General features: G+C 46.5%; 1 protein-coding gene and 1 non-coding gene across 2 annotated transcripts; one reads left to right on the top strand and one right to left on the bottom strand.

Moving 5' to 3' along the window:
* Positions 1–1,831: 1,831 nt before the first annotated feature.
* Positions 1,832–19,299, bottom strand: RAB11A (RAB11A, member RAS oncogene family). The gene is made up of 5 exons (XM_014874635.2): positions 19,137–19,299; positions 11,278–11,473; positions 10,190–10,383; positions 9,168–9,248; positions 1,832–3,510 (listed from the first exon to the last, which is right to left on the bottom strand). The coding sequence occupies exons 1-5, from the start codon at positions 19,174–19,176 to the stop codon at positions 3,371–3,373; spliced, it is 651 nt and encodes a 216-aa protein (XP_014730121.1). The 5' UTR covers positions 19,177–19,299; the 3' UTR covers positions 1,832–3,370.
* A 197-nt stretch (positions 19,300–19,496) lies between these two features.
* On the top strand, positions 19,497–19,568 carry TRNAQ-CUG (transfer RNA glutamine (anticodon CUG)). The gene has a single exon. It is a non-coding gene; the product is annotated as a tRNA-Gln (tRNA).

Genomic DNA, 19,568 nt, shown 5'->3' with positions numbered 1-19,568 from the left:
GCAGGATGGTTCAGAAAACCCAGTGCTGCCATTCCAAGCTGGAGTAAACCAAAGGTAAGTGGCTCTGCACACCCTTCTCCCAGTTCCTCAGCAGTTTGACCTCAGTGAATGGAACTGGAATGCACAATCCCAGCTGGAAGAGCCCCTACACACCCACCATGAGTGGTGACACTGCCCTGGGCCACTCACAGCTTCCCAGACCTTTGGGTGGACACTTGAGGAGCCACAGTCACCCAGCAGCCATGGGACAGGACACGAGGCAGCCCTGCAGCTCCCAGGGAACCCAGTGAATAAATCACGAGCACAGATTTGCAGCAGAAACACCTTCAGAATTAATGAATCCCAGGCAATGCAGCCACTGCCACGTGCTGAAGCTTTTCAAAATTTGTGCTTCATAGTTCTAAAAATCTTGTTAACTAAAGCCCAGCATGTAATCTTCTTATTTGACAAGCCATACTCAATAAGCTATTTAAGGGTGGAAATTCATCTGAATTTATAGAATAAGTAATTCTAGCTTATTAAAAATGTCTTTAAATCAGAACAATTCCATGTCCTTTCTGCTTAAGAGTCAGAACCTCAACTCCCATCAAAGACAGGAAGCACTGACACTCGCTGAATAGTTGTTAAAAGTTGGGGCTTTCAAATATATAGATGACAGCAAAAACTTCTGGCAAGCAAAGCCCATTTTGAAGCGTTATATGGAATTCCTAGAATCTCAGAAAGCTCCTTCCAGGGCCCAAAGCAGTGTCTGTAACCATCAGCTGTCTCCCATTAGCAGGGAGGAGGCACTTCAGCACACAAGTAGTGCCAATTATGGAACAGAATGATTAATCAGCAGCTGAACAGGACAATCCCCCATTGGAAAGCATTCAGATGGAATAATGACTTACATTGTCTATCCCAAAACGCCTCGGGAAGCACCTTCCTGTCCCAGGAGTGTCACCCAGCCCGGGCCATGATCTGCTGCCAGGCTCCTGCAATCTTTAGGAAAACACAGCACAGACATCCAGAACAGGAGGCAAAGGATTTCCCAGTTGAGAAGTTCCTTTTCTGTACAGACCCCACTGGATTTTGCTTTAGAAGTCCTCAGCCTCCCCCAGTGGTTTGGGCTCCCAACATCTGCACTGCAATTCCATCTGCTGCAGGAGGAAGAGTTTTGCCTAAAACCACACAAAATCCAGATTGATGTGACAGCAGAGTCAAGTCACCTGCTTACAGAAATGAGAAAAGGAAGCGGAGTGAAACTCATCCTGCATTTCCAACTGACAAATTTAGAACTTGGCTGCCACAGGAAATCGATTAATTCCAAAATCTGCTCCAGTATGAGCAGAGAATGTGCTGCAAGAACAGCTCCTGCAGTGAGTGAGGGGCTGGGCTCACACCTCACCCTCAGAGCTGTCCCCAGGGCCACCAGGGCTGCCCCATTGGTGCTCATGGGTCCCCTTCACCAGGACACCACAGTGGGATCCAAAGCTTCCATCCTTTGCTGCAGAAGGCAGGAGTTTGTCTCCTACCAGATTTTCTTTCTCGTGGCAACATGGGGAAAAAAACAGGTTTGTAAAAGTTATTCAGAGGTTTGAGTGGAGTGAACCCACAGAATTCTCTAAGCTCCACAGCTTCCTGAAGCTGCCAAAGTGCCCTGGCTATGAACTGCAGCAGCCCCAGGAAGCTCAGAGCTGCTCTCAGGGAAGGCATCTGTGTTACATAACCCTTTCAGCTCCTTTTCCAGGGACACTTCCACTTCAGTGTCTTCTCACTCCCTCTTCCAAGGCATAGGTAAAACATTCAGGTCAAATCCCAATTGTCCCAAGAAGTGCACCCAACACCACAGTGAGTCGTCCCCTGTAATTCTTTATTAGAATCATGGATGAATATATTTTAAATCAATCTAAAAAAATAATGAATCAAAGTACAGTACATGCATAAAATACAAAGTAATTTACAAACAGATCAAAAGAGCATCTTCAGAACTAATATCAGGAGGAGAAATGGAGTAAAAAACAAGAAGTGACCGACTACAGCAATGCCTTCCGTGTGCCTCACACATCATGAGCACCGCGAGACAGAAAGGTTGGGAACAGAACACAGCTGGAAGTGCCGGCCACATCTGGATCTTCCAAGAGGGTCATATCAGAGTTTGAGAAACGTCCCCTACAATCAATTCCTTCCCTGTAATAGTATAAATAACTGCAGGCATTTACACAACAGAGAGTTCCATTAAATGCTGTGGGAATGCAGTGGCTGTGGCCCCCAATGCCAGTGACAGGAGTGTGCAGGAACAGCACAGAGCGAGGGACGTGCAGTGACAGAAGGCACAGTTCATGTATCCCTGAACAAGCACATTGGACTGGATTGGTACAGAGCAGGAGACCACAGGAGGAATACATCCAGTCAGCAAACTACTCCAGAGGGTTTTGTTGAAGAACATACAGCAAACCACTGGAATAATTTAAAAATACTGGATCAACCAGAACTGAAAACTAAGGCCAAGTAGTGGAAGTTATTCATTCATCAACTCAAGCACTTGAATATATTAATATATGTGGCATGCATTAATAGATGTGATATGTAATACGTGCCAACACCCTTCAAGTCTGTGTCCCGTGAAAGAAAAAAAGGCATCCTCAAATCCTGATACCACCAGCACTGTGGAGGCCAAGCCTCCAACAGCACAAAGTTCCAGAGCTGGAGTGACCCTTTCTCAGGGACATGGCTCCTGCATTCACTTCCTTCACAGGGGGCACCTCTGTGGGGTCCCAGCAGCTCTGCCTCACATCAACCTCGTCTGCAGCAGGTGCCAAACCACAGCACCTCACTCCCAGGTAGCCAGAACTGCTGCTAACTGATGGTTGTTCACAAGAAACTCTCTTTTCTCCCCCGTAATATCCTATAAAACTTCACTTGACAATCTGAAGATGTAGCCAAAAACATTTAACTTACAATAAAATTGCACTTCAGAGCTTCACCGAGCTTTAGATGCAGAATACAACACCTTAAGACAAGGAAAGATTATCCTGCCCAGAGAGACTTTCCTCGTTAACCTGACAGTAATTGCTTTGTGAGGAGCAGGATAACGTCTTCAAGTGCTCTCCAAAGGTGTCAGTGCTCTGACTAGTGGGCATCATGTTGGGAAGGGATCAGTTGAGTTCCAAACAATTTACTGAGCCCAAACCGACAGGTCGGTGTTGGGAAAATACTGCAGCCACATCCAAGTAAGAGACTGATAAACACTGAAATCAAAGTGTTTAAGAAATTCATGGAGAAGGAATAAGCAGTAACTAAACACAAGAATGTAACCACGAGAATTACAAATATATTTAAATCTTGGACCTGGGGAATATACACAGCCTTTTAGGAAAGAATGGACAATTTATATATTCTGACAGCACTGCATCTTTGGTTTGTTTTCAGTGGTTGGAGGGACGTGGATGGGAACCACGTTGTTGCTTGGGGACATGTCATTCTCACGTCTGTCAGACATCTGCTTCTGGGAAACAATCCGATAGATCTCTGGAAGAGGAGAAAGAGCTGATCAAAATGTGCACACCAGCAAAATGCCATCAAAGAGTTAAACCTGGGGCAAACCAGGCATAGCTTTGGAATTACATAAGTAATGCAATGAAGCTTCCACACGAAGTTCAATTGTGGTGATTTCTAGATACAGAAAATAAAATATTTTTGCAACAGAAATTACTTTTTTTAACAACTGTTTTACTTCCCTTGAGATAAGAGCCAGTAAATGGACAGAATTCACAAATCTCCATGCTATGAATGAGAAACTATGTGCCCATCCATTCCTCCTGAAAGTTCTTAAGGCTCCAAGGACAGTGGTCACATGTTTACTGATGTATCCACAAACAGGATTAAAGGGAACCATTCCAGATTTCTCTCCCTGATAGGACTGCAAGGGCAATTTCTTCTTGCTGAGCACACCCATCACATCTATCATCCAAGCAGTGTTAAATCTTCGGAAAAGGTTGATTTGGGCTCAAAAGGGAAGACTTGGCCTCTTTAGCAGCACAGAAACCCTTTACAAATGTGCTGTGTGACAAATATGGGCTCCAAATAAAGAGACTGTGAACAAAGAGCAGTCAGAGAGCACGGGATAAACACGTGCACCGAGAGCCTTGCCCTGTTCCTGGGGCTTGCCATGGCTGATGGTGCTGCACAAAAACTCAGAGCAGCTACAGCAGCACTTCAGCTGCACAGAGAGAGTAAAGTGTGTGTAGCACTTCACCCCCAGAAAGGAAATACGGGACACCAAAAATAGAATGTGGGGAACTCGCTTGCAAATTTGAATTTGAAAACCATTAAAAAAATAAAAGCTTACTAAAGCTCAGTTTTACAAAAAGCCCCAGCTCAGACTCAGACAGGGACAAACTGTACATTAAAATGTCTTTTTCATATGCAGTCAGGTACAGATCAAGTCAATGAGGCAACCAAACAGGAGCTGAACAGGTTTAAAGGATTTTCTGATTCCAACCTTTCTCAAGCTTGCTCTTCTTTGCAATCATCTTACACATAAACAACCTCACAAGTTAAGTGAAACCCATGAAACCAGACCTTTAAAGGCACCTGCAGCCCTGTGTGTGAATGTGCAGAGACGGTTTGGCCCCACAGTGCTCAGCAGAGTCTGTGTGTGGGGTGGGAGGAGCAGAGCTGCAGAAATGTGCTCTGCACCTTGAGGACAAGCTTCGTGCTCAGGGCTGGCAGCCAGTTCACTCCCAGTGCAGAACAATGCCTGTTCCCATCAACAGGAAAAACCTCTGGCCACCTATTGCTGAATTCTCCAGTCACCTTTAGCAGCAGCAATTCTTAGCTCCACAGAGAATTTCCTGAACAAGTTCATACAAGTCCCTGACATATCACACATTTCCTGCACCCCATCTCACACAGGGTGCCTTCTGTGGAACAGCTTTATCTGACAGCAAAGATCTTCAGCAAACAGCCCCAAAGCCTTAAAAATGATCATAACAGCACCAATTCCCTTCCTGATAATGAATCTATTCCTTCTGACTCTGGGAACATCTTCCCATGATCCTCACTTCCACAACCTCTCCAGCAGCCCTGCAAGGGAATCCACTGTCAACAGTCCCAAATCTGCTGCTCCCTGCTGCTTCTCCCTCCTCTGCAGAGCAAAGCTTGGTGCAGCCACAGCCTAAATGCTAAACCCTGCCCTTGCCTGGTGAGCTGCACACTCAGCACACAGGGCTGTGCTGCTGTGCCAGGGGAGGGGGAACAGCCCAAACCTGTCTCACTGGGGCAAAATGCCCAGCAGCCAGGCCTGCACCGGAACTGCTGTGCCCAGAGAGCTCTGGGCTAATGAAGATGTGCCCTTTTTAATGAAGACACAGCACTCTGGGCTCTGCTCTGGAGCTGAATGAGACCTTATTAAGGGCACATTCAGCAGAATGCATCACTGCATAATGGGGAACTGTGAGAGACAGGCCTTGCACTGTGAGAGCTGGGAAAAGTGACACTGCTGCCCAGGAGGAGCTGGGCCAGGCCTTGGCTGCTCAGCCTGCACTGGGGTTCCATTCATTTTCAGGTGTACAGAGACAACAAAAGAGGAAATCCCTCGATTTTTTGATGTTAATTCTCTGATGTTGTTTCCTTGGTGATGGGATTCCTTAGAGATGAAACCACAACAAAATGCAGTGTGGGAACAGAGACAGCACAGAGCCAGGCAGGGAAGGGAGGCAGACTCCAGTTTACTTTAAGGATGCTTTATCCTGCTGTGAATGCTCAGGGTGGCTGGGATCATAATACCAGTCTCTCTTATTTGCCAGATGGTACAAAGCAGCTTTGTGTGCACAACAATCAGCCCTAGACAGTCTAGACATCTTGGAACAGAATAATTTGGATAGCGACCATTACTCTAAGTCACAGATGGGAAAGGTCCTCAAAACCTCATCTGGAATCCACAGCAGGACAGGAAGCCCACCACATGTATGATACACCCCCTCTAAAAGTCCTCAATAATAAGGGAGAAAAAAGAAGAGCTTTTATCCTTTATTCCACCTGTATCAACAGATCACATACTCAGGCTATGCTAACTACACTGGATTTGTATTTCCCATGGCCAAAGCCATCTATTCAAAGTGATAATCCAGGTGTGGATAAGACCTGCTACACCTCCAAGGGAAGCACCTTCACCAACTTCCATCATTGTCCCAATCAGACCAGCTTCAGGAGGGCTGGAAAGAAAGGGGGGTTGCTACAGACCTTGGTCACAACACCCTGTTCAGGAGAGATCCCAGCAGCTGGGGGAAAGGCTCTGAGCAGCCTGGGGTGTCTGTGGTGCAGCTCCCAGCACTGCAAATACCAGCAGGGCTGGTGCAGCAGCTCGTCCTGCCCCTTGTGTCAGGCAGCTCTGCTCACAGCCACTGGCAACGCCTGCTGGCTTCCCCAGCTTCCTGCTCCCAAGGACAGCCAGCATTCCACCCACAGGCACTGAGCTGGGAGGAAGCCCTGCCAAACACACACCAGCCAGGATTCTGCGGGGTGACTCCAAAAACCACATTCCTTAGATGATTGCCCCCCTCTTTTCTCATTAAGAGAAAAAGGCAGCTGTGAAGTGAGCTGCAGAACAGCCCTCCTTAGCGTTCCAGTCACAGCCCAGCTGGAGCCAACCTGCTGCTCAGGCACTGTTTACTGCACCTTTATCTCCCCCAAACAGCAGCTCCTGTCTGGAGAGAGCACATGCCCACTAAGCACAAGTGTTCCTTCCAGCACAGCTGAACTGACCTCTGCTGAACAGGGATCACAAGGATCCTGTTCACAAACCCAAGAGCTCTTCACCCCAAACACTGTCACAGCAACGTGCAGGCAACACTGACATCCACGGAAAAGCAACAGCCTCAAGAATCTGTCAGAGCCCACCAAGAGCAAATTTTATCACCTGTTCACCCATTACACATAGCTCTGCTTACAGACATATTAAACCAGAAAAAAAAATATCAAACCTCTACAGATTAGAATCCAAACTCACTTTTGGAATAAAATGTACTGTGGGAAGCATGTGAGGAGAGATAAAGAAAGCCCAGCCTGTGCCCCAGAGGTGAGGTGCTTCCCATGGCAACAGCAGTGAATCCTTTGAGCATCACACACCTCTGAAGGAAGCCCAGGGCACACAGGAAACTTCCCACCCATCCAGTGTCACTTAGAGAACATAATGGGCCAGGAGGAGATGGGGACTGTGAGGTGACCAGTCTATACTGGCTATGACAGCCACCTTGGGAGGGAATAAACACTGCCTGATGTAGCTGATGTTGTTTTATTAGTGCTGGTGTATGAAAATTGAGTAACCTAACCTGCATCTGAGAGCCCTGAGCCCTCTGCAAACAAAAAGTGGGAGCAGCAAAGCTCCTTGTTCTACATGACACAGCACATCTGGCCAAAACTGACCTCAAAGTCGGGGTGCTCCTGAGAGAAGGGCTACCAAGGACATGGGCATAAAGGGAAGAAGTCCCAGATTTTGGCACTGACAAGTGAGCAATGTCTTTCTCCTGAAAAATCCATGCCCAAACTCATGTGCATTTTTGACAGGACTGCCTTTAGGCATGTGAAGAAAACAGGAAATGCACCAGGCAAGCCAACACCTCTGCATTCAGCCACTCCTTAGTCATCCACCCTCTGATGGCACTGCCAGTTTGTCATGTAGGGAACAAATGTGTGAACTAACAGAACTTCTTTCTTTTTGAAACAAATTTGTGCAATGTTGGAATTACAACCGAATGACTACACTGAAGTTAAAAGGGAACCACATGGTTCAATTAAAAAGGGAAAAGAGTTCTTTATTCATCTAACACAAACACACTTTTAGCTGGTATCTGCACAGGAGCACAATAGAGTCACAACTGTCAGAGGCCTCTTACAACTCAGGATGAAACAAGAAACAGATGGACACAGGCAGCTAAATACCTCAGCAGCCTCACACCTCTCTCCACTGCCAGGCTGTCCATAAAGCATTTCAAACAACTGAAGAAATGATACAAGACTTGTACTTTTACTACAGTAAATAACCTCCTAGTTCTATCCTCATATGCATGTTCCAGTATGGCTACCAGGACCTTTCTGGTGAGTTTTTAAAGGAATGTCTAAATTAGGTGGCAAAGAGGAAAATAAAATCAGAACTAACTAGGTGTCAATGTCACAGTAACAAGATCTGATTTACAAACAGTTTAGAAGTGGGGCCACTGCTCATACCAAGCACATCATATAGCCTGGCACAGGCTACATTAGGGAGGAGGGACTTTAAATTTGCAACTGGAAAAGGTTGGAGGCAGTTGGAGAAAACAAGAGACTGCCTGGTACACCTAGAACAGAGACACAGCAAACAGAGGAGTGTTTCAGATGTTTTGAAAACTCAGACTAGGCTATTTGCCAAAGCTAGGAATGATGAAAGCTCCAAAACCAGAGGCCACAGTGTCCCACTGTGCCCTGGCTGCAGCTGACAGGGTGCACAGAAATGCAGAAGCCTCATGAGAGCAAGTGATTTCCACACCAATTTGTGAATTCCTACCCCACCTTTACAAGCCAGGGTTAAGGTTCCCCCAAATTGAGTGTCTCAACTTTAACAAGTTCTGCCTGCCTAAACAAGGCTTTAAACAAAAAGGAAGTACTTCATCCACAAAGCATAAAAATGCAGCACTGGCTGCTGTCACTTATTACACAGGCCAAAAATCCAGGCAGGACTGTTAAATGCAACAACAGCAACTCCTGCAGCTCAGGAGTCACTGTGTCTCAAAGGAAGGACCTCTGCTCTTTCATCCCTTTTTCCTTGACAACTGCTGTGGTCACCATTAAAGATGGAAACAAACTGGACTGACTTCTCCTTGATAAACAATGGCTGCTCTCACTTGATGCCAGCATGAGACAATTCCCTCCTGTGGGCACTCCCTGTAATGGGAGATGGAAACTGAAACACAAACCAGGCTGACAAGAAACCTGGGGCAGATCAAAGTGAACAAGGATTCATTCCCCAGTTCAAGTCTGGCCTTTCAACTTGTGACACTTTGAAACTGGACTCCAAATCTTATAGCTAATGAAGAATGATTAAATAGTAACATTTTAAACACTTTATAGGTAAAGAAATGCCTATTTGCATCATATCTGAGCAGCCTTCTGCCCTTCCCCCTTGAAGCACAAAGCCCTGGATGACTCACCTGTCAGAATAGTCTGGAAAGCTGCTTCCACATTTGTAGAGTCTAAAGCAGACGTCTCAATAAATGACAAACCATTCTTCTCTGTGTGGACAGAAACACTATAATTAGAGAGGTACAGCACATATCTGTTTCCCATCTAGAAAAGCTTCTGTACCTGATAATATTTGTAGTGTTCCTGATGAGACACTCAGGTATCAAGAGAAAGTAAAACAAGTTGTGGGGTTTTCCCCTTTAAGTGATGGGAAAGTGACACCACCCAACACCAACATTAGAATTTACACCCACTCCCAAGCACAAGTATCAGCCCAGTGCTGTGTTACTTTAAGGCACATTTTCCTGCAGCACTGAAAGGGATAATCTGTTGCAGTCTCTCTGTGGGAGAAAGTTTCTGAGATTTTCTTCAACCTCATCAAGTTTCTCCACCTCCCACCTGCTAATATGTCACAGCAGTTTATTTAACAGGAATAGAGCAGCAGAGGGAACGACACTCCTCCAGCTGCAGGCAGGGATCCTCACCGGCCATAAACTCTACCAATGGAGCTATAGCAAACTTTAACGTGAGGAACCCAGCTACACTCCTGGATCAAAGAGACTAGGCCTAAAACAAGGCTTACAGAAACTAGAACTACTGTTCACAGATCTTAATTACATAACAAAAGTCAGAGAGCCAGTTTAATGAACGTGTTCAGCCACAGGCACCTGTGTAAGGCTGCAGATCTGTCAGGACACAGAAGGCAAAGCTACCACCACACAAGAAACTCAACCCTAAAGCCATAGGCACAGTTTCTGCAAGACAAGCAGTGCCCAGGCAAGAGAAGAAACCTGGTTTAAAATGTCCAGGTGCCTCTGGCTGATTCTTGAAGCAACACGCATGCCCTACAAAAAGGTCTCCCTTCTGTCCGAATGTGACATGTGACACTGAGGGACATGACAGCCGCGGGGTTTTTCCTCCTATCCACACCCTCCCCAGGCCAGGTGGGCAGATCCCCAGAGAGCAGCAGGACATTGCTGAGCTGCCCAACCTGCGAAAGCTCGGGCCTCGTCCGTGGGGACGGCTCTGAGGTGGCGCAGGTCGCTCTTGTTGCCCACAAGCATGATGACGATGTTGCTGTCAGCGTGGTCCCGCAGCTCCTTCAGCCACCGCTCCACGTTCTCGTAGGTGAGGTGCTTGGCGATGTCGTACACCAGCAGTGCCCCCACGGCTCCACGGTAGTACCTGGGGACGGGGGACAGCCAGCCAGGCACAGTGAGCTTACAGGAGTGGGGAACAGCTCTGGCTAGGCCAGCTGTTCAAACAATGCCCAGGACAATTCCCCAGTGCTGTGGGACTGGACACAGGAAGCAGAGCAGCCCAGACGAGGTTACGCCACAGGGCCAGCTCAGAGCCTGGGAGCAAGGCAAACCCCATGGCTGTGGGGAAAGCCTGCATCCCAGACATGAAACTCTGGGCTCTGTGGAAAGCTGCTGCCACCTTCCACCTCTGATCCACTCCTGAAAATTCCTCCCCACCCATCACTGTGGGTGCAGCACAGGCACGGCCCAGAGTGATAAAGAGACTGTAGAGTGACTCATAAAAATGTCAGTGTGATCTACTCTCTTTACCAAAGGCCACAGCTCCTTTCAAGTGAGAGCCACAGCAATGCATTCAAAAGGAAACAGGCTGTGTTCTCCCCACAATTCTCTCCAGCTCTACTGAAATCCAGTTTTTGCTATACTGGTTTTTAACAATTAAGCACACAAGTGAGCAATCTTTCCTGGCTGCTACAGGAAGGTTTCAGCTCTTACATTACCACTGATAAAACAACCAGGAACACTGATATTCCTTTATCATTCACTTCCATGGAAATGAGTCTCTCAAAGCTGTTGCATTCTAAACTTGAAATGCCCCCAGTTACGTGTCATGAGAGCACTGCAAAGCAAATCAGTCTGTGCAGAACACAGCAGATCGAGTTTCTGGGCTGAATAATATTTAACCTTTCCACCACCAAAGGTTGTGGGTATTACCTGATAAAACACAAACACCCCTGTTTGCAGTAGGTGAGGAACAGGAAGGGCCCAAATTTGCCCTCCTCAGCCAAATCTTGTCCTCAGCCACCCAGGCTCCACTTACGCTGAGGTTATGGCTCGGTATCGCTCCTGCCCTGCTGTGTCCCAGATCTGAGCCTTTATTGTCTTCCCATCCACCTGGATGCTCCTTGTTGCAAACTCCACTCCAATGGTGCTTTTGCTTTCCAAGTTAAACTCATTGCGAGTGAATCGAGACAGAAGGTTGCTTTTGCCTACTCCAGAGTCTCCAATAAGTACAACTGCAAGACAAAAATGGTATCAGAATCAGACTCCAGATGTAGATGTCACACAGAAAATCACATGGAAAAACTTTTCTTTTAAAGAAGTAAGCATGAAGGACAAGAATGGGAACAGCACCATCCTTGTCATGGATTTGCTGTCCAAGTCTCAATATTTCAGGGAAACCAGAGCTGCCACATTCACCAGTATTTTGAACCAATGTTAGACTTGACTTTTATTGGTTATATTTCAGCCTCCTTAGCCCAGCATGGAAGAACATTCCTCTTCTAGGAGAATATACCTGCCTGTTACTGCAAACATTGGTGACCAGTTGTATTTCCTTGAACAACACTAGAACTAAAAAACAAAACACAAACCCTACAACCACACAACTAAAATCTGCTTTGCTGAAGAAGTCCAAAACACAGGGCAAGCAGCAGACTCTGCTTTCATTTACACTCCTCATGCCTTTACTGAAGAAGTTCCCCACTGAGGTAAGAAAAATTTGTGAATGAAAAGATAACCAAACCAAAGATTCCCCAAGGCCACCATCACCCTGCCAGCCAGTTTGAAATGTTTGCTGAACCACAGCTCTCTGCCCTTCTGCAGTCCCCACTGCTGCTGTGGCTCCTGGACACAGCAGGCCAAAACCTGAAACTGCTCAGAAATGCTGCCAGGGGATTGCTAAGCCTCAGAACTGGATCCACCATTCCCTGGCTCAGCTTGATTCATCCCAGCACCAGTGCCAAGCAAACTAATTGGAAGGGTTCAGCTATGCTTGACAAGAGATTGACAGAAGGTTCAAAGTCCAGTTCCTGCAGGAAAAACAGCATCACGAGGATTCACTGCAATGTCTTGCAACACTGAGTTGAAAGGTGCAAGTTTAAATATAATTTAAAACTCAGTACCAAGAGGCAGAGCAGTGGATGAAATGTGTTCACAAGCAGAGTCACATGAACAGGAGCCTCTTGGGTTGATCCTACTGCCTTAAGGATGATAAGGTTCCAAACCTTACAGTAGTGAAGGAAAGGGAAGAAAAATAAGACAAAATCTTTGAGAAGAAAGGCCAAGAAAGAAGTTCAGCAGTCACTCAACGCCAGTCGAAGCAAAAAAGTGCACACTCAGGTGACAAAAAACATTGTGTCTTTGTTTATTTAAAAAAAAACAATTACTTGCTCACTAACACACATCATTAACTGTTAAGACACCACAACACAGCATCAAAGATTCTGCGTTCTCAACAAAGCAATGGCTGCACCAAACACACTCAGAGACCCAAACTCTCCGTGGAGCTCAGTCTAGCAGCAGAAACACTCCCATCTGCTGCTGCAGCCCTCTGCAGCTTCTGCTTAAATAATGCAGAGCAATTCTGGCAGATGGGACTTTGCTCTGACTGGAAGGGCAGAGCAGCACCTTTTAAACTCCCTCCATAAATGAAAATTGCTGTAAACGTTGGCTTCAAGCACGGCCTTGTGCAGAATACTTCAGCAAATAAACATCTTCCCAGCTGCCCGTGCCAGCTGACTCAGCACACAGCCGGCCAAGCACACGAGCTGCAGAAAGCAAACTCTGTTAACCTCTCCTGTGTAGAAGATCACAAGTGCAGGTGGGTGGCAAGGCCCCATGCTGAATGCAAACAAAAGTCTGCTTTCCTACGTGCCAGGTCACTGCTGAACAGCTCTGCTGGCACAGAGATGCTACATCCTGATAAACCCAGTGCAGGGGACAGGGCACCACTTGCATCACCACCCCTGGCAAAGAGCCACAGCTCTCCTCTGCCACTGGAAGTCACTTCTTCAATAGTGTTGTGGCAGGTTTGGACCGTGGTTTGAGATGACATCATGTTTGCATTCACTGGGACACACAACAAGTTCCTAGGAAGGAAAAGTTGACACAGCTCAGTCCTGCTACCACCCAGCAGTGGCCAGAAGTTCCTCTAAGAAAGAAAAGCAATCCACATTCACCATTTCCTTTTCCCAACAGGATGTATTATATACCTGTTAAGTATTCCCTCAAATCTGTTTTTGTAGTACAGTGCAAAGCCCACCTTTAAGTCATTTCACAACAGAGGGATTCCTTTAATTTCTCTGCCAAGTTTTTCTCCTTCTCCTTGTCTGAATCCCACACTGCTTATGTTCTGAATGGTTTCCAGCACCAGATTAATGTGTCCCAATTATAAGGGGGAAATAATACCTTCCTCCTTGAAGGCAGCTATTTCCTCTACTTAATTGGGCCACTGCAGCTCCTCTTGAACACGGACACGAGGACAGCTTGGAATGTCAGCAGGCACCTAAGATTCCTCACACCTTCTGCATTTCTGCCAGTCTGGGTAAGTATCACTCTTTAAATGAAATTATGAACTGAAACAGCTTCAACAACCACTCAGATTGTGTTATTAATATCAGTTTTGCTTTCCTTATCAAGCCACCATATTTTGATATTTTATGCTACACAGTGTTCCCATGTATTACATTCTTAGCATAGAAATGCAGTAGGAATGGGCCAAGCCCCATATTAAACACCCCAAGCAAACATTTCTAGGAGGGAAATGATGTAATCTAGGCCATGATACAGCTAATTGTTCCTGTACATTGTCCCTTTCATTGGGCTTTGCTTCCAGAAACTCACTCCTAATGGTTAGAAATTGCCTTCTGATTTTCAGAAGGAATTAGTGGCCAGCTGACAGTGGTGTCCATGTGCCAGCATTCTCCATTAACTTATTAGTGTCTTCTCCCAGCGGTGTTTAGGCTGGGGTATTTACAGAAAGCAACCACATCTTGTCTGGGCTTTGCTGTATTTGCTAAATACAAAAGCTTGTCAAATGGTTCCATACAAACACGTTGTTCATTTCCCCAAACACCTTCCCTGCAAGTTTTTCAGTTTCTTTTCAGCACAGTGAGAACTGCACACCTCATTCTAAGTGAGATCTCCCTGTGATGCAGACAAGAATTTTAGTATTTCCATCTCTGCTAGGCACACCTGGGACTGGAATTATTTCTCCTGGCCATTTCACCTTGAACGATCAGTCTGCCTGTCACCAGACCTAATTGTTCAGCTTTAGGTTGGCAAATTTTACTTTACCAGAGTCGAAGACCTCAGGGATAAACTCTTACATCCCAAATCCCACCTCATCTGGAGGACCACAGTCCTCATCAGCACACAGCTCTTTCAGTGCCACACTCCCACTTTCCCCGTCCCACCCAACTTGCATCACCCACAAATTCCTTTCCTACATCAGCACTGGAAGGAAGAAGGTCTGGAGGAAACATTTTAGCAAGTTCAGCCACAAGACCCAGACCTGAAATCCATCAATAACCAGCTGTGGAGCAGCACCTCCCTCACAGGAGTAGCACCTTAGGAAGTTGCACAACCAAGGAAAATTGTATTGGCACATTTGAAAGTCATGGAAATGATCTTCCAGCCCCAAGTGACTGATTTAGTGCTGGGACAGCTCAATACTTGCAACCACGTGCTTTCAATCGATGCATTTGACTTTCTATAGCACTTACTACCTCAAACATTTAAGACAAGCATACAAGCATTCAGTGAAGAGAGGAAAAAAAAAAAAAGAGTATCAAGTCCACAGTACTGTATAAATTTCACTCTGTAATTCCAGATTCATTTCTGTAGAAGACCAAAATAAGAATTCAATTTCCTAAGCTGCATGAGAAGCAATTTAGAGAACTATGTCAAGAAAGGGTTATTAATTTTTCACCAACATTCCAGCTCACTCACACAATTTTTATTTCTGTAAAACATCTCAGTTTAAAATTTCAGAAAATATTTTAATTATCTCATTAAATATGAGATCAGGTTGAAAACAGAGTCCAGCAGCACTAGCTTGTGTTGTCTGTGGCAAAAAGTTATTGCACAAGCCACATATTACAGGATCTAAGACAAGTACACCACCACAAGGAGATCACCATGTCTAAAACTTGTCTCTGCACTGAGCTCTGCTATTAGGAGACACATCAATAAAAAGCTTGGACATGTTTTCATGACCCCCAGAAGAATCTGCTGATGAACACCTCTCCCTGCCCACTTCAGCTGGAGTTTGAAGGGCATGTGAAAAAAATTACTTGATCCTATATGTCATAGCTGGTCATAAACCCAACATTGTCACAACTTATTTTAATCTCCCTCCTCAGCTGTGCCCCATGTTATTCACCCTTTTTCTGTCACAAAGAGAACTGGCACCCCAGAGGCCTTTGGGGCAGGGATTGCCTGTCCATACCATCAGTAACACTCCCAACACCTCTGCAGTAAATGGCTGGACCAGCAGGTTTGTTGCAGCACCAAAGTGCCTCCACATCTGAGGCAGTGAAAGCCAAGGACTTCTACCACTGTCAAACCAACAGATGTCATGCAACCACATATTTATCTAAACTAGTAAAAATGTGTCTTCTAAACCCCAAACCAGCAAGCTGGTTCAGTTTTAGAGCAGTTCCTCAATATCAAAGGGAGAAGTTGGAGAAATGAATATGATGCAAAGAAGCAGAGAGCTGAAACTGGAGATTTTCAGTAAGCTGAATGTCACCACAAGTCAGGTTCATGACATGAGTCTGCCCCAAATCCAGAGTCCCAGATGGTCAAGGTGCAGATAATCCTCCTGAGATTTGTCCATAGGAATCTTCTACAAGTGAGGGTTCCTTTGAAAACTGCTCATCTATTGCAAGCACACTGATCAAAAAGAGCAAAAGGTTCCTGTACCAAAGCCAGGCTTAATTTATTAAGTAATAAAGTAATACCTTTATATCATCATTATATTTTTCCTCCTACTAAAATTAGACCAAGATTTCTATGAACTGGACTTCTTAGGCCTTGTGTTTCCTCAGGGGCCATTCTGGGAACAGCAGGCACTGCTCTCAGCCAGACCCCGAAAGTATGGAAGAATATAAAGACTGGAAGCTGGACAAGAAGAATTTAAAAGAAATTGGTTTTCTCCAAGATAAGCTTAGTCTTTCCTATATGCTGAAGTGTTGCAACATCGTCAGAAGTGTATTTTGTAACAGGTCCTGGATTTTACTGTACAGCAGCACAGGTGGGCTCAGCTTACACCCAGCAGCAGAGTCAGCCAGATTTCAACACACAGCTGCTGTCAGGGGCTGACAGGACAAAACCAGAGATCTCACAAACAGAAACGTGGCAGTTCAGCCCAGGAACAGTAAAAGACAACCAGACTAGAGAGCATCACATGATTGTTTTAACCAGCTCAAACTTTGAACTCAGTCCCACCAACCTACCCATACAGTCCCTCATAAAGCCAGAAATGTCCTGTGGGATGAAGTGTCCTGACAGGATAACACTCAGAGTCTGACTCCAAATAACTGATGTCCAAAAACCATGACATGTGTCACAACAAACAGGCTAATCTCTGTCCTGGCCAGCCCCTGCATCTTCAAATAAGCAATGTCTTCAGACTTGCCATTGTAACCGTCACACTGACATGCCCCAAACAAGATTTTTTTGCTTCTGTGAATTCATGCAGGCTTTCAAATCCATTTATAATATGCATGGCAATGCACCACTCCAAAATTTGCATACGCACCTGAGGGACTTTGTCCTTTTGCTTTCATCCGCTGCCCAGTAAAATATGTATTACAGATATCCAGAGAAATTATGACAAACAGGAGGTACTTGCCCTATTTGCCCTTATTGCTCACTGTTTAAATTTTAATCAAGCTGTACATCAATTCTGTATAAGGGCTGTGAATCCACTCGGTCTCTTTTCTGATTATTTTGATGCTTTTCTCCACTTTTTAAATTCTACAACATCCCTTTCAAAATGGATATGTCTGTCATGTCTACATTTCACCGCAATTTCCAAGATGCTCATGTCTCAAATTCAAGCACTGACTTAACATTGTCCTCAAGTTCCCACTTTGTTTTCCAAAAGATTTACCTACCCCTTGCCTTTTTGACCAGTGCCTGGCAAGGAGACATTTGGTTAAGAGACCTCCTTGCAATAATTTCCAGCTCATTCCAGAGTGGTGACAGCTTGTTTAGAACCACCACCACCTCTGGGAAGTTACAAAAGTTACCACGATTTTATTACTCTGCATTTTTGTGTTATTTCAGCTGCCACATCAATCCCAGTTAAGTGACATTGCATCAACTTCCTGCAGTCCACTTTAGCCTGGAAAAACCCAAATCATTTATCTTCACAACAGCATTTTCACAGCATTCCCTGCATCACAGCAGCTTCTATAAACCAACCTAAACAGAAAAAGCTTTAGCAAAGGCAATCAATTAAATCAACTTTGCACTTCTCCCTATAACTGGATCTCAACTTTATTTTTTCCCAACTATAAAAGGAAGCAGCCTAAATGAAAGATAGGAGCTTTCCCAACAACCTCTGTGTCACTGATATTCCCAGGCTTTCACAGCTAAAACATTAATTACAAGCCCAATGACAGAACGACATGAACAAGGGTGATTCAATGGCTTTGATAGCCTGCACACAAGTACCTACAATAGCATTGCTTGATGCCATTAAATCAGGGGTCAGCAAGGCCCTTGCCAGTGCTGCAAGCTGAGAAAAGAGCCCATTCTGGAACTTCCTGATTTGATTTCCACAGCAGTACAGATGACTGATTCATAGGTAGAAATAATGCCACTTTCCACACGCAATTGGATAGAACAGCCAACAACAAAAATAATGTAATTCCTCAAAGTTATTACAGGAGCTTAAGGGTACAGGAAAAAACATCGATGTTTTCCTTTACCTTCATGATGACAAGCACAAGGTCTCTCACCATTACAATGCAACAAGCAATGCTCTCAATTCTCAATTCAAATTTACAATACCACGTCATGAAAAACAACTACATTTTTACTTTGCTTGCTTTTTCAGTGGGATTTTAAAAACTGGATAGTGAACTTTCAAAACATCAGCACTTCTGTACACATTTCACAGCGGGCTACATGAACCTGTCCAGCAGGCTGGTGTTTTACTCTGCAGGGAGCGAAAATTGAGTATTTAACCACACTCTGGAACATTTTAACCCAACTTGCCACTGTGTCGCAGACTGGAGGGGCATCAGCCCTGGCGAACAAGGTGCCCCTGAGGGAGCCAGGACAGATCGAGGCCAGGCTGGAGGGGCTTGGATCAACCTGGGATAGTGGAAGGTGTCCCTGCCCATGGCAGGGGCTGGAATGCGATGATCTTTAAGGTCCCTTCCCACCCAAACCATTCCATGATTTTCTGAAGAGTTTATGATCTCTGGGTGTGGAGCAGCAGGGACATTCCACTCCCCACCAAGGGCTCTGCACACAGAAGGCAGCAAGTCCTACTTGATTAAATGAGTGCATCATCTACCAATGCTGAGTATATCTCCCCCATTCTATGGCTCTATTTAACATCTGGAGAGGGTTCTTATCAGCCTTGACGAGTCCTTATCAGCCCTGGGCATCCTCCCTGGCGATCTTTGCTCGCCACCCCGCAGACCGGCCGCCGCCTTAGCCTGTGCCCGGGGCAGCCTCGGACCGGCACCGACACCAAATCCCGCGGCCAAACCCTGCCCGGAGCTGACATTTTGGGCTGAGGGAGGTTCACCCGAGCGGGGCCCGGCGATGCCCGGAGCTCTCCCCCCGCCCGCCGGGCCCCTCGTCAGGGAGCGGCCCCGGCCCCGCCCGCGGGCCCCGCTGCTCTCCCGCCCGCCCGCCGGGCCCTGCCCGCCTCACCTTTGAAGAGATAATCGTACTCGTCGTCGCGGGTGCCCATGGCGGGTGGCGAGGAGCGGGACCGGGAGCGGAGCGGAGCGGGGCCGGACCCTCCCTGCAGCCGCCGCAGCGCTTCCGCCCTCCGCGCTCCGCCCGCCCGCCCACAGGCGCTTCCGGGGCAGCGGCGCCGCCGCACGACCGCGCCCGGGGCAGCGCCGCGGCCGCGCCCTCACCGGGGTTAAAGCGGGTGGGGGTCCCGCCCGGCCCCCACGGCCCCCGAGCACCGACACCAACTCCGGCACCTCCTGAGGGAGCGGCCACGCTGCGGCGGGGGAGCGCTGGAAGGGACTAGAGGCGGTCGGGAGGGGGTGGTGGCAGAGCGGTTCCATGGTGTAATGGTTAGCACTCTGGACTCTGAATCCAGCGATCCGAGTTCAAATCTCGGTGGAACCT

The sequence above is a fragment of the Sturnus vulgaris genome, chromosome 13 (assembly GCF_052056855.1).
Source record: "Sturnus vulgaris isolate bStuVul1 chromosome 13, bStuVul1.hap1, whole genome shotgun sequence".
Lineage (NCBI taxonomy): Eukaryota > Metazoa > Chordata > Aves > Passeriformes > Sturnidae > Sturnus > Sturnus vulgaris.
The sequence above is the reverse complement of the archived record's forward strand: the minus strand, read 5'-3'. Positions and strand labels throughout refer to the sequence as shown.